This window comes from Cynara cardunculus (genome assembly GCF_001531365.2).
Source record: "Cynara cardunculus var. scolymus isolate 2C chromosome LG 5, CcrdV1, whole genome shotgun sequence".
Classification (NCBI taxonomy): Eukaryota; Viridiplantae; Streptophyta; class Magnoliopsida; order Asterales; family Asteraceae; genus Cynara; species Cynara cardunculus.
In genome coordinates this window covers 36,088,665-36,104,285 of record NC_037532.1, presented here as the reverse complement: position 1 = coordinate 36,104,285, position 15,621 = coordinate 36,088,665, and the positions used below count along the sequence as shown (strand labels likewise).

At 31.6% G+C, this 15,621-nt stretch overlaps 1 protein-coding gene across 1 annotated transcript; it reads left to right on the top strand.

Moving 5' to 3' along the window:
- Positions 1 to 8,694: 8,694 nt before the first annotated feature.
- On the top strand, positions 8,695 to 14,005 carry LOC112513121 (xyloglucan glycosyltransferase 4-like). The gene is made up of 4 exons (XM_025119270.1): positions 8,695 to 9,345; positions 10,399 to 10,707; positions 11,488 to 11,892; positions 13,098 to 14,005. Exons 1-4 carry the CDS (start codon positions 8,695 to 8,697, stop codon positions 13,734 to 13,736), a joined length of 2,004 nt encoding a protein of 667 aa, XP_024975038.1. The 3' UTR covers positions 13,737 to 14,005.
- Positions 14,006 to 15,621: the final 1,616 nt, after the last annotated feature.

Here is a 15,621-nt window from a genome sequence, read left to right as displayed (position 1 = left end):
ATGACTGTTAATCTGTTATTTTTAGGGTTATTGGGGATTTTCTTTGCTGTTAATCTGTTATCTTCAGGGTTAATGAGAGTTTTCCTTGTTGTTGATATGTTATTTTAAGGGTTATTGTGGACTTTGTTGACTGTTAATATGTTATTTTTAGGGTCACTGTGGATTTCCATGACTGTTGGGGTTATTAGGGATTTCCCTAGCTGTTAATCTATTATTTTCAGGGTTATTCAGCATTTTCCTGGCTATTAATATGTTATCTTTAGGATCTTGGAGAATCTGAATCTACAACAGATTCTTCAAAATTTATTTAAAATGGAGAATCAAATTTTATACAAAAAAACCACATTCAACTCCAACAACTTCTCTATTTTAGAGATTAAAACATTAGTTATATTGTTAAAATATTTTATATGTTTAATAAAAGTATTATTTCTTTTAAAATTAAATTTCAAAGTTTCTTATTGGTGAGAATATAATAAAGAAAACATTTCTTTCTCATGCAGCTCTCTAAATTTGGAGAATTTACACTCACTTATTTTCTGTATTTTGGAGAAAGATTTTGAATAATTTGTTGTAGCAATTTTTTTTTTTCTAGAATACCCAAAATTTCCGTCTCTGTAGATGTTTTAATATGGTTTTCATGCGGTTTTGAGAAAAAGATTATGTTTTTATATTTGAATAAAATTTAAATTTGAAGATATCATAAGATTCTAAAAATAAATATATCAATATTACTATCAAATTAGCTATTTAAAAATTCTTATTTTTTGTGTAATTTTTTTAATTCAATTTTTTATTATAATTTAATTTAGATTTAATAACAAAGTAATTTATTTTTAATTTAATGATATAAATTTTTACAAGGATAAAAATTAAATATTCTGTTAGATTCAATGATTATTTTAATTATATTTTAGATTTTTTTATATTTAAAATGAAATCTTTATTATGTATTTAACTATGTTTATCTTCAGTTAGTTACACGAATTCAAATATATAACTTTAATAAGTTGTACTTACGCCATATTTCATTTGTAATCTTGAATTTTAAGTAATATGCATCAATAAACAATATTTCATGCATAAAAAATGATTTTTAAGAGTTTTTGTCAAATGTTTTATAATATAATATAGATGCTTTTATAAGTCGTTACGTTTTTTAAGATGTTTTTAGAGCTTCATGGGATTAGTCGGGACCTACACAATATGGTCTCAACACCTACGGTTATCCAAAAAAATTGGGTAATCTATTTGAATTAATTATGTTATAAGTTAGCGTTATGGTCTATTAATTATTGAATTACGGGGGCCTAGATATATTCAAATGAATAACGTTTGAGGAAGAGGCCCCGGATCTTATTATATAATAATAACGTCTATTAAATGAACCTGTATTATTCGTCATATGATCATAATCTGTACTTTGAATATATTATCTGTTGATTTTTTTAATTCAATTATAAATAATGAATGATATGGTAATGTCAAAATTTAAGCAGTATAAAAAATAATGTGCAGATTAAATTTTAATCTAAAGGGTCGTTTATCAAATGTTTACCAGGTAAGTGCTATTATCCTCACAACTCGGTTGTCTTATCGGTTAACATTCTCGGTCATCAAAATAGATTATTATCCTCCATAAAAACTGTTTTGAGAACACACCGTGAGTAAGATTCTAAGTACTGGTTATGCCACTTTTTTTTGAAGTATATAATATTTATATACGGCAAATGCAACAAATAAGCTCACACAACCTTTTCATCTCTGGAGAGATTTGAACTCCTAACCTCCTAGTAGGCCAAAGACTACGATATCACTAGGCCAATTGCCCTTTGGTTTGGTTATGCCTCTTACCAGACACGAGTCTTGATCTTTATCATACTCACTGGTAAGGTAAGTGACAGTCATGTAAGAACTTACACAATAAGTGTTTGATAAATATTGCCTAATTTAATCATCAGGGTGGTGCCTGATTCATTTGAGTTTGGACTCCAAACGTCAAAAATGTCTGGAGGTTCTATGTTCAAATCCAATGAGGAATAAAAATCTTCTTGTGGTCACGGATGTTCAAATGCGGCGACTCTGGACTACCCATAAAGCAGATGGTCATCCTCGGATTAGTCGGCTCGTATAGATATCCAGGTTAATAAAAATAAATATTGTCTAAATTTAAAGAATAATATCAATAAATAAACTTGTTATTTTGAAAAAAAAAATGTTTTTTTTTAAATTAAAAAGAATAATTTAGAAGGGTGGCCGGCCGGAAAATCTGCCGGTCAACGCCGCCGATGGAAGACTTTTCTTCACCCACGTCTATGTTTTTTCAGGTTCGGAGTTGGCAACCACTTTTGCCGTCATTGTTAGAATTTCACAATCAATAAAATAAAATAATATTAAATAATTTATTTTTATAAAAAGATATATATATAGAGTGACGTCGTTTTACTGATTTACTTTTTTAATTTTGTTAGAAGACAAAGCATTATTATTTTTTGGTTTGTATGTCTCAAAAAAAATAAAAACATAGATATTCAACCTGTTATACGAGCCGAATAATCTTATGACAACCATCTGTTTTATGGGTGGTTTGGAGTCATTGCATTTAAATCTCTGTGGTCACAAGGGGTTTTTTGTTTCTCCTTGGATTTGAACCTCTGACCTCCAGACATTTTTGATCTTCGGAGTTCAAGCTCAAACCAATCAGACATCACTCTTGTGGTTTATGATTTTAAAGATATCACCATCGGCTCAGTAGGGTCTCATGCACTCACTCAACCGATTTTCACAAATAGAAGTTCTTATTTGCCATGAAAGGTACACACGTTAAAAAACCGAAACAGTTTCTCGATATCAACCAAAAAACATAAAAACTCCATCGAAACTAATCAAAAAACTTAAAAATTTCATTGAAATTAACCAAACAAAATAAAAACAGTATAATTCGACTAAAAGCACACTACGCTTATACCTAAGACGTAGTCGTGCATCTTGCTTAAAAGGTAAATTCCATTTGAAAAAAAACCCGTCTTTTTATTGCTTAAATCGACACAGTTGACTTTCCCGGGTCAAATTACTTTGACATTTTCCCAAAATCAAACCACGATTTTTAGACCTGTAATTAACCTCAAAAATGCATTTATTCGACAAAAATCTTAAGTCTGCTCATTAGATCGCGCACCTTTTCTATCAAGTCATTATTTCCATCATTCTTTTACCTAAATAAATCATTAACCACAAGGGTGACGTCCGATTGGTTTGAGTTTGGACTAACAAAGGTCAAAAGTGTCTGGAGGTCCTGACTTCAAATCCAAGAAAGAATAAAAATCTTTTTGTGGACACAGAGGTTCAAATGCAGTGACTCCGGACTACCTGTGAGGCGGGTAGTCACCCTACGATTAATCAGCTCGCACACCATGTTAGATATTCAGGTTAATAGATAAATAAATAAATTATTTATGCTAATTTAGGGGGTGTTTGTGATTGCTTATTTTAGATGCTTTTTGACTTGTTTCAGTCTGACACCGGTGATAAGTTAAATGCTAGTGTTTGAATGTGGAAAAATAAAACTGTTTATACCGGTGCCAAACCGGTAATAAGCAGTTTTTGATAAGTTAATCATTCATGACTTATGAAAATCTGCTTATTACTAGTTTACCATTTTAACTTTGTTTTATTAATGTTTGTTAATTATTAATCTTATTGATATAAATTATTAATGTTATTGATATAAATTTTTGTCAAAAATATTATTATAAATGATGAAAACTAATTTTTTACATGTTAAAAAATCAAATAAGTTAATAAGCAATCTCAAACACTCCCATAAGTTAATAATATGGAAGACTGTTCTTTTTGGTCATTTTACATATATAAACAAAATTTGCTAAACATTAAAAAATAACTTATCAGCTTATTGTTTTTTGGTACCGCTATAAATTAATCCAAACACGTTTTACAAAACTCCGGTTTAATACCACATAAGTTAGTAAGCACTTTACAAAAAAACATAAGTTATTTTAAATAAGCAATCTCAAACACCCCTTAATTATAATCGTAAAAAATATATAAATAATATTAATTTATTGAAATGCCTAACTTATAAAATTACGAAAATCTGACGAGAATTTGTAGTTATTTCTATATAATAAAATATTGAATTTATTATTATTATTATTATTAAAGATATTATTCTTTTCGTTAAATATTATTTTAAAAACAATAAAAAAATAGAAGAATTTAAAATAGGAGCATGAGAAATCGCAAAAGGTGGATCGCCACTAATAATACAAATGCATATAAATTATTTAATTAATTTATTTATAATTTATTATTTGATACAATTAAAATAAAAGCAAAATTATATTAAGTAAATTAAATAATTAATAATAACGTATTTATTGTGATTTATGATTAAAAAAACAGATTCTTGGACTACAATTGATGCTAACACATGCATGGTCTTAGTGAGCAAATTATTACCTATTTATTTTTCTTATTTATTAATTATATATTTTATTTATTAAAATTAGTATTTGTTATTCAGTATCTATTTATAGAAAAATATTATTTAATATATAAAAAACATAATTTAAAGAGTAAACCAAAATTAAAAAAAATAAATTACATGAAAAAATAACGTACTTCAACTTGATTTTTATTTTATGTAGCATACTTTCAATACTTCCATTTTGATACCTAAGATGTAAAGTTTTAAACTTGTAAGTATCCGGGTTATCGATTGAAACATTAATCGGTTATCATGCTGATGTGACGAGTGATACAATATCAACTCAATCAGTTATCCAAATACTTGAATGTTTAGAATTTTATATCTTAGATACAAAAATGAAGGTCTTAAAAGTAAGTTACCCAACATAAAAATCAAGTTAAAGTATACGAATCGTAAGATTTGTAAAAGATCTCTCTTCTATAATTGTATTTAAAATCTTAAATAATTATTATTAAAATTTAAAAGGTGATTCAAAATGCGCGTGGGGTTTGGCGGTCGGCGCGTGGTCATAGGTTGGTAGTGAGCGCGTGGTCCGAATTTAGAACCAATCTCGGCGTCCTGTCCTCCACTCATACCGGCGGCTCCATACACCGTATTTCTACACAATTACAACTACTATAACCGACACCTTCAATTTCAGTAAAAATTTACATTTTTAGTCCCCATGGTTTGCTAAAAATCTCTATTTTTGTCCCTCTATTTTTGAGAAATTACGATTTTCACACCTTAGGTTTATAATTTGTTGTTATTTTCGTCCTTATGATCAGGAGTGGATCTACATTGATTGATACGATCACACGGGTCACCGTATCATGGTTTCTTTGTAAGAGGAAAGTGTATGTTTCTGAAAGGCACCATCGTATTATTTTATTGGTTGCCACCATATAGTTAAGGGTGTACGCGAGTTGAGTTGGGCGGTTTTTGACAATTTTACAACTCAAACCAATTATGACAGTTTGAAAAATCTCAACACAACTCAATCCGTTCAAAAGTATAACCCAACTCATCCCAACCCTTGCGGGTTAAGGTGGATTGGGTTGGGCTGACAGATTAGTAATACGCATATTTCATATGTTTATTTGTGCACTGAAAACAGAACTTTATATGAAGAAATAAAAACAACTTCTAAACATTTGTGGTTCCAACTTCTAAGAACATCTATGCAAGAGAGAACCATACACTAAAGTGCATATCGATCATTGACATCATACATTTGCATGTATGATCACTATATTTATCTTTTCCTAAAAGAAATCAAATAAATACCCCAACTCCTACAAGCTCCTCAAAATTGTTGGCCATGTATATATATATATATATATATATATATAATTAAATAAATAACAAGACATGGTCCATACTATTGAAGGTTTTTTCAAAGATGTCCAGCAGTAGCAACGTCCAACAATATTTGACGACGTCCAATAATGCTGGATCTAGTTGTTTCAATGTACTCATGTTAAGGGAATAAGGGGACAAAATGGAATTGAGTCGTATATGTGGACTATTATATAACTCATAGAGTGTCCAACCTAGTTGGATGAATTTTGGACTTGTTAGATTAATTTTGGGCAGTGGGCTGTAAATTGGACTAATATATGTATATATTTTTTGGGTTGCGAATTATAATGGATGTAAATATATATATATATATAAATCGGGCAGATCCCATGCCGAGCCTATAACTGGTCCCGAGCTGGGCCGGTTTTAAGTCGGTTCCGGTCCCAAATTGGTCCCGAACCGGGTCGGACCCATTTGGCCATCTCTAACTGGGAAAGACTCTTCCCTTTTGGGCCGATTGTGGGCGACCAAATACGCCCACATTAGGATTACTTAAAGTTGATATGCTTTATAAAAAAAAGATACCTCAAGGATGAAAGTCGTAAACTTTAACAAATCATAGGAACTAAAAACGTAAAAAAAATTAAACGTATTTCTTTTAGAAATGAAAAACAAGAAAAAGACAAATAGGTGGACACGTGTCTACTCAAAATTGGTTTTCCAGAAATAGAAATTACAGTAATAATCCAGCTAATAATTAAGATGGAAATACAATAATACAGCTAATTTATATTAATTTTAAAAATAAAATAAATATTTTTTAAATAATTTCAAAATTCCAGATATGTCTTTATATCGTGGTGGCCTTTGTTTTTAACCCATGTCCCCCCCCTTGTTTTAAGGTTTTCTTACGTTTTTTTCCCTATAAATAATTTATTTTAAAATTGTGATTTTTTATACGGTAAATAATTATAATAAAAAAAAATTAATTTTGTTTTGTAAGATTTATGTAAGGGGTTTTCATTAAAATGATAAAATAATATCTCATATATTAACAAAATAGCCATTTTTTTCAAGATTTACCAAACTAACCACAAAGATCGCCCTCGGAGGCATGTTTGACATTTTTCAGATGTAAAATTTGATTTTTATCCCCTAAATCAGATACAAATAATTTTTTTTCGTATCAACAATCATTAAAAAATATATTTCTTACAAGAAATGTCAAACATGTTCCATATCATTTAATCTATGAACTATGGTACCAGATTGATTTCTATTGGTCTAGAGAGTTTGTATAGTTAACACAAATGAATTAGTCAACAAAAGATCATACCTCTCTCTCTCTCTCTATATATATATATGTATATATATATATATATATATATATATATAATTCTAACAATTTCTTGATTTTAGAGACTACAATATTAATTATATTATTTAAATATCCAATATATATATATATATATATATATATATATATTATATTGTTTTCAAAGGCATTTATGTCTTATTTTCCTATTATTTGATAAGAGGTAAACCAATCTCTTATTTACCTCTTATTGTTCTTCAAATATTTAACAATGACGATTTCTCAATCGATTAACCTTAATTGATAATTTCTCTCAATCGATCCTTAATAGATCAATCTTCATCTCTCTCAATTAATGTATTTTAATAGAATGTAAATGTGTTCACCATCAGTAATGACATATTTTCATTTAAATAAACGTTAATTATCTATACTATATTATAAAGCATTTGATAAAAACTCTTAAAAATCATTTTTTATACATAAAAAAATGTTTATTGATGCATATTACTTAAAATTCAAGATTACAAGTAATTTTACATAAGTACAATATTAAAGCTTTATTTTTAAATTCGTGTAACTAACTGTAGATAAACATAATCAAATACAAGATAAACATCCACTTTAAATATAGAAAATTTAAAATGTAATTAAGATAATCATTGAATTCTAACAGAATGTTTAATTATTATCTTTATAAAAAATTATATTATTAAACCAAAACTAAATTACTTTGTTGTTAAATCTAAATTAAGTTATAATAAAAAATTGAATTAAAGAAGTTACACAAAAAAAAACAAGAGCTACTAAATAGTTTATTTGATATTAATATCGATTTAATCTTTTTTTTTAAAAAATTTTATACTATCTTCAAATTTATATTTCATTCAAAAATAAAAACGTTATTGCTTTCCCAAAACCACATAAAATCACATTATATCGATAGACACAAATAATAAAAACTAAACATTAAAACCGAGATTTATCTCGTTGCATTGTGCGAGTATCCATCTAATATAATTTAAATGTAAATTTCACAATGATGATGAATAAATATGTGAAATTGTATAAAATTTACCTATAAATTCAACACTATAATCATTTTAAGTAAAATAAACAATTTAAACAAATTCAGAAAAAAATAAACTTACTGATTTAAATTTCATACTTCAACACCACCTCTTATAAATAAAAAATAAAATAACACTTCTTAAAGAACAAACGCCACCTCAAACTAGAAATTGGAAAACGTGTATTTACTTGCAACTTATGTTTACAGCACATGAGATTGAAAAATACACACAGAGTTGACCAAATTTTGATCCCAATCTTTCCTTTCTTAAAACATCCATCGTTATTAATACACACTTTCGCCATTAATCTCCCATCTTCCATTTCCATTTCTCCACCCAATTTCACATTTTGGCTGTTAGTTAAACCTGCCGCCTTCTTCTTCTTCTTCTCAAGATCCAGATTTCACCCATGGCTTCGCATTTTCCATAACCCTAAAAATTCAACCCCCTTTCCATTTCCCCTTCATTTCTCGATCTGTTTTTCCCCCAAAATCCATCTGGGTTTTGCCAACAAAATGGCACCGAGTTCAGTCGTAGTCACAATCGACAAATCAACCAACATTTCATTAGTGGAAGTCAGTGATTCAGATTCATCTGTGTTCCTTGAAAAGCAGAAAACAGCAAGCACTAAGCAGTTTTCATGGATGCTTTTGTTAAAAGCTCATAAAATCCTCTCATTCTTCCCATGGTTAGCAATTGGGTTCTCGAAAACTTTGATTTCTGTTAAGAAACGAATCGCTTTAGCTGATTCCGGTAGAGATGAAGTGCAGTATAAAGAGCGAATTATCTACAGATTCATCAGAGCATTTCTCGCCATTTCGATCGTAGCTTTGATCGTTGAGTTCGTTGCTTATTTCCAGAATTGGGATTTGCATTTCATTCATGAATTTAATCCCACTGAAGTTTTGGGACTGTTTCATTGGTCATATATGGCTTGGATTTCATTCAGAGTTGATTATGTTGCTCCATCCATCACGATGTTATCACAATTTTGTGTTGTTCTTTTCATGATTCAATCGCTGGATCGATTTATACTTGGAATTGGGTGTTTCTGGATCAAATTCAAGAACATAAAGCCAGTGATTGATGGTGAAGATTATGATATTGAAGATGCTTCCACTTTTCCCATGGTTCTTGTTCAGATCCCTATGTGCAATGAAAGAGAGGTACAAACTTGACATTTTCTTCTTCCTGGTTTTATTTCTCAATTTCTTGTTGATTTTGATGTGATTTGTTAGAGTCCCATATCAGTTATATTTGGATCATTGTTAGACTCTTTTGAATAATCCAATGGGGTTAGTTCTGCTTTCAACATGGTATCAAAGCCATACTCTACCCTGCGAGTAATCCAACAGGGTTAGTTCCACTTTCCGCATATTTTACCATGGTATCAGAGCCAAAATCTACCTAGCAAATAATCTCTAGGGGTTTTGAATATTCTAACATGGTGTCAGTGCCAAAAGCTACTTAGTGGGTAATCCATTTACCTAGAGGGTAGATGGTACTCCAATGTGGTTCCAAATATTTTAACATGTGCCAAAATCTACCTAGTGGGTGATCCATTTATCTAGAGGGTAGATGGTAATCCAATGGAGTTTTACGTATTCTGACATGGTATCAGAGCCAAAATCTACCTAGTGGGTAATCCATGTACCTAGAGGGTAGATGGTAATCCAATGGGTTCCACATATTATAACATGACATGAGAACCAAAATTTACGTAGAGGGTAATCCATGTACCTAGGAGGGTAGATGGTAATTCAATGGGGTTCCACATATTCTAATATGGTATCAGAGACAAAATCTACCTAGTGTGTAATCTATGTACCTAGAGGGTTGATGGTAATTTAATGGGGTTCCACATATTCTAACATGGTAACAGAGCCAAAATTTACCTAGTGGGTAATTCATGTACCTAAAGGGTAGAAGAGGGTAATTCCGTGGGTCCTACATTTTCTGACATGGTTTCAGAGCCAAGATCTACCAAGAGACTCAACGTACTCTAGGGCAATATGTAATGGTCTAGCCTCTTTGGAGGGGACGTTTTAGAGTGCCACATCAACTAGACTTGTACCATTTCTTCTCAATACATGTCGGAACGGAACCTCCATTCTTTCCTCAAAGGGTTCTTTCGGAGAGTAATCTAATGGGGTTCCACATATTCACACGTGATTATTGATCTTTATGCTAATCGTTTTTGTGGGTTTTGTGTACTGAAGGTGTATCAACAGTCGATTGCATCCGCTTGTCAGCTGGATTGGCCAAAAGATAGGATCTTGATTCAAGTTTTGGATGATTCAAGTGATGAACTACTACAGATTTTGATCAGAAATGAAGTGAATTCATGGAGAGAAAAGGGGGTTAACATAATCTATAGACACAGATTCATAAGAACAGGATACAAAGCTGGGAATCTCCATTCAGCCATGTCTTGTGATTATGTCAAAAACTATGAATTCGTCGCCATTTTGGACGCGGATTTCCAACCGAATCCTGATTTCCTTCAACTCACCGTCCCTCACTTTAAGGTAATGACTGAATCATTCTTATCACTGCAACAAAATCGGGTTTATAGGACTACAAAAATGTCTAAAAATCGGAAAATTGTCCAAAATAGCCATTCTGGACCCTTCTAAGCTCATTTTGTTGCCACTTCTCTACTCAATTGATCGAAATAACCAAGATTTTTTTTAGTGCCTGATTGGTTTGAGCTTGGCTCCAAAGGTCAAAAGTACCAGGAGGTCCCAGGTTCAAATCCAAGGAGGAATAAAAATCCCCTTGTGGGAGGTTCAAATGCGGTGACTCCGGGCTATCTGCAAAGCAGGTGGTCGCCCTGGGATGAGTCGGCTCGCATAGCGAGTTGGATATCCAGGTTATTAAAAAAAAAAAAAAATAACCAAGATTTTGCAAGTAGCACTTTAGTAACTTGTGAAATCTAATTTTTATGAACTTAATATTCATAATTAACACTTTAGCAACTTGCTAAAGTGCTACTTGCGAAATGTTGACGTGCCAAGCAACACTTTAGCAAGTTGCGTAATACACTTCCTCGTCAAGATTTCGCAAGTAGCACTTTAGTAACTTGCTGAAGTGTTGCTTTATGAATTGTTTGGTCCTATAAACTTAAGTCCAATAAAGCAGTCTATTACAACATCTGTACATATTTCCATTCTTAGAAAACCGATTTTTGTTGTAGTGACCAATGGGCAACTCAATCACTTCTATTTTTAGCAACTATTTCTCCTTTTTTGGGTGATCAAGATTGTTCATTTATAGTAACTTTTGGTGGGTTTAATTCACAATTTCAGGGGAAACCAGATGTGGGTCTTGTTCAAGCCAGGTGGTCTTTTGTAAATAAAGATGAAAATCTACTTACAAGACTACAAAACATCAATCTTTGCTTCCATTTTGAAGTTGAGCAACAAGTGAACAGCCATTTCCTTAGTTTCTTTGGGTTCAACGGGACCGCCGGTGTTTGGAGAATTCAGGCGTTGGAAGAATCAGGTGGGTGGCTCGAAAGAACGACGGTCGAAGATATGGATATTGCGGTTCGAGCCCATTTGAACGGTTGGAAATTCATTTATCTCAATGACGTTAAAGTTCTTTGCGAGTTGCCGGAGTCGTATGAAGCTTACAAGAAGCAACAACATCGATGGCATTCGGGTCCGATGCAACTCTTTAGACTTTGCCTCCCGGCTATCCTTAAATCCAAGGTTCGTTTTATTGTTTTATTAGATTCCGTACGACAAAATCGGGTTTTCTAGGACGTTAAATATGTCTAATACCAAGCCATTGTGTCCTTTTACATTAAGTTTATAGGACGTTTTTGGATGTACTAACAGGTTTTTTTAGTAAACTTATGAATTATAAGTTTTTGATTAAATTACGGTTTTTGTCCTAGTGGTTTGTTAATAATTTTGATTTTCGTCCCTTAAGTTTGGAAATTGCAATTTTTGTCCCTATGGTTTGTATTGCTATTTTCGTCCTTGGGTTGCTTCCTACCTTAAAATATAAGGGACCAAAACAGTAAAGAATCATAAACCATAGGGACCGAAACAACAATATATTGTAAATTATAAGGACAAAAATAGCAATGAATTACAAACCATAGGGACAAAAATCGAAAATTTTAAACCATAGGGATGAAAATCGAAAATTTTAAACCATAGGGATGAAAATCGCAGTTTTTTACAAACCACAGGGACGAAACTTGATTTACTCTTAGGTTTTTTTTTGAAGTTTTATATACAACAAATACAACAAATAAACTCACACATCCTCCTTAACTTTGGTGAAGTTTGAACCTCAGACCTACTTGGAGGCCAAAGACTACGATACCGTTAGACCAAAGCTCCTTTGGTTACTCTTAGTTTTGTATATGATATTATTTGAAAAATTGTCCTATAAAAGGATGTGTTCATACTTCTCAAAAGTATCCTATAAAAAATTAACAGAACATTCTATTTCAAAAGTGTCTTGAAAACTTGTTAAGACGTATTATAACACATTTCAGTTGGACATCAAATATGTCTAAATTTTTCTGTCAGACTGTTTTATAGGACTTAAGTTTACCGGATCAAACCATGTGTCCTTTTACATTAAGTTTACAGTATACTTTTGGGCGCCATAACAAGTTTTTTAGATTTTTATACGACAAATAATGTCTTATGAAAACAAGTGTCTTGTAAAGGCGCATCTGACACTTTTCAAAAGTGTTATATAAAATAGCTAATAAGACACTTTATTTTAAAAGTGTTGTAAGAACTTGTTTCGTCCTGTGTACGAGACTGTACAATTGTCTGGTCCTATAAACTTAAGTACTATAAAACAAGCTATTATGACATTTAGATATCTTTGGCGTTGTATAGAACCGGTTTATCTCTTGACCTTCATGTAACCATCGGGTTTTCGGCTGCAGATATCGAAATGGAAAAAGGCGAACTTGATCTTCTTGTTCTTTCTTTTACGGAAGCTAATTCTACCGTTCTACTCGTTTACGCTCTTTTGCGTAATCCTTCCCTTAACGATGTTCATCCCCGAAGCCGAATTGCCGATTTGGGTGATTTGTTACGTGCCCGTAACCATGTCCATCCTCAACATCCTTCCGGCACCGAAAGCATTCCCGTTCTTAATGCCGTACTTATTATTCGAAAACACGATGTCCGTAACCAAATTCAACGCTATGGTTTCCGGCCTGTTCCAGCTCGGAAGCGCATATGAATGGGTAGTCACCAAGAAGACCGGCCGGTCATCGGAATCCGACCTACTAGCATTCGCCGAAAGGGAATCCAAGAGTTTCAGCGAAGATAAAATCCAACGGAGATTATCGGAATCCGGGCTCGAAATGCTCGGGAAATTGAAAGAACAAGAAGCTCCGATCGAGCCGAAGAAGAAAAACCGAATCTACCGGAAAGAACTGGCGCTAGCGTTTCTGCTGCTAACGGCGGCGACCCGAAGTCTGTTATCGGCCCACGGAATCCATTTCTATTTCTTATTGTTTCAAGGGCTTTCGTTTCTGGTTGTCGGGTTGGATTTGATCGGAGAACAAGTGGCGTAAATGTGTTGCCGGAAAAGTCGACGGCGGCGAGATGGGTCCTGCTAATACGGCGGAGATTTGGGTTTCCGGCACCGGTGGAGTTAAGGGGACGGTGGCGGTGGATATAAGAATCAGATGGGAGACTTGATATTAGAGTTGATTATTTTTTATTTTTTTTTGTGTTATTTTGTATAATTAAAATCCGAATTGGATGATGAAAATTGGCTTAACCTTTAATACTTGGCTCGAGGAACCAATTTGGATCGAGTTGTATACATTTCCATGTGTAATTTATATCTATATCTATATATATATATATATATATCTATATCTATATCTATACCTATACTTATACTTATACTGTATTATAAAGCATTTGATAAAAATTGTTAAAAATCATTTTTTATACATAAAGTACTGTTTATTTATATATATTATTTAAAATTTAAAATCACAAGTAGATTGTCTGTAACTACAACTTATTAAAGCTTTATGTTTGAATTCGTGTAACTAATTGCAGATAAACATAATTAAATACATGATAAATATCTCGTTTTAATTTTAAAAAATCTAAAATATAATTAGAATAATTATTGAGTTATAACAGAATACTTAGTTATTATTTTTATAAAAAATTATATTATTATACCAAAATAAATTGTTTCGTTATTAAACTTAAAAAAATATACTATATTATTTTTTCAATTTTGTATGACATCTTCAAATTTATATTATATTTTCAAAAATAAAAACATTATCGTTTTATTAAAACGGCATAAAATCGTATTTTGACATCGATAGAGATAAGAGTAAACGAAACATTAAGATCGATGTGTATCTCGCTGCATTGTGCGTATATTTAATTCAACTGGTTTTAGTAACTGATAAATTAAAGGTCAAATTGCATGAAGAAGTAACGCACTTTAACTTGATTCCGATTTTGGGTAACGTACTTTCAGAACTTTCATTTTGATACCTAAGATGTAAAGTTTTAAACGTTTAAGTACTCGGGTAACTGGTTGAAGCATTAACCGGTTACCATACTGATGTGACAAGTAATGTGGTATCCAACTCAGTATTATTTGCTATTCAACTCAATTTCATTCTATCACTGGCCACATCAGCATGATAACCGATTAATACTTCAACCAGTTACCTGAGTACTTAAATGTTTAAAACATTACATCTTACATACCAAAATGGAAATTTTGAGAATGCGTTACCCAAAATGAAAATCAAGTTAAAGTACATTACTTTTTCATGCAACTTATCTTATATTAAAATAACATTTTTTTTATCGAAGTTTGAGTGGTTCACCAATTTGGCTGGTTCACTTTTATTGGATACTGATTTAATATTATGTTTTTCGTAACTGATAAATTGGTAGATTTTTTTTATAGAAGACAGATTGGTTCATCAACTAGGTTGGTTTGCTGTTTGATTATTTCTGTAAATAGAATATGTTTGGTATTAAAGTTGTATTCGTTAAACTTCAAGGGGATGTTTCGTGATATTGGAAAATACAAGAAATATGAACTAAAAATAGAAAAGTTGTTTGAAATCAATCAAAAAACTGAAAACGTACTGAAATTAACGGGAAAAATCTATCGAAATCAACCAAAACCTCGAAAAATATCTTGAAATGGTGGAATTCAGCTAAAAACACATCGGTTATGGGGCTACGATCTAACTTAAAAGTGTACCCTCTCGACAAATAACTTGGATCTGCCACTGCTGGCGGTGCCGGTATTTGGTTATGATCATTGAGATGTGATGCTGAGAATTATGTTGTATCTCAAAGGCAGTCTAGGTCTATATATTCAAATATATGTTCTATTTTTGTAGGATTTCAATTAAATTCTAGGATTTCAGATCCGGACAATGCAACAAACCAAACATGGTATTA

Coding starts and splice junctions, on each gene's coding strand:
- LOC112513121 (XM_025119270.1), top strand. CDS start 8,695: ATGGCACCGAGTTCAGTCGTAGTCACAATCGACAAATCAACCAACATT. Junction 9,346..10,398: donor CTATGTGCAATGAAAGAGAG/GTACAAACTTGA, acceptor TGTGTACTGAAG/GTGTATCAACAGTCGATTGC. Junction 10,708..11,487: donor TCACCGTCCCTCACTTTAAG/GTAATGACTGAA, acceptor TCACAATTTCAG/GGGAAACCAGATGTGGGTCT.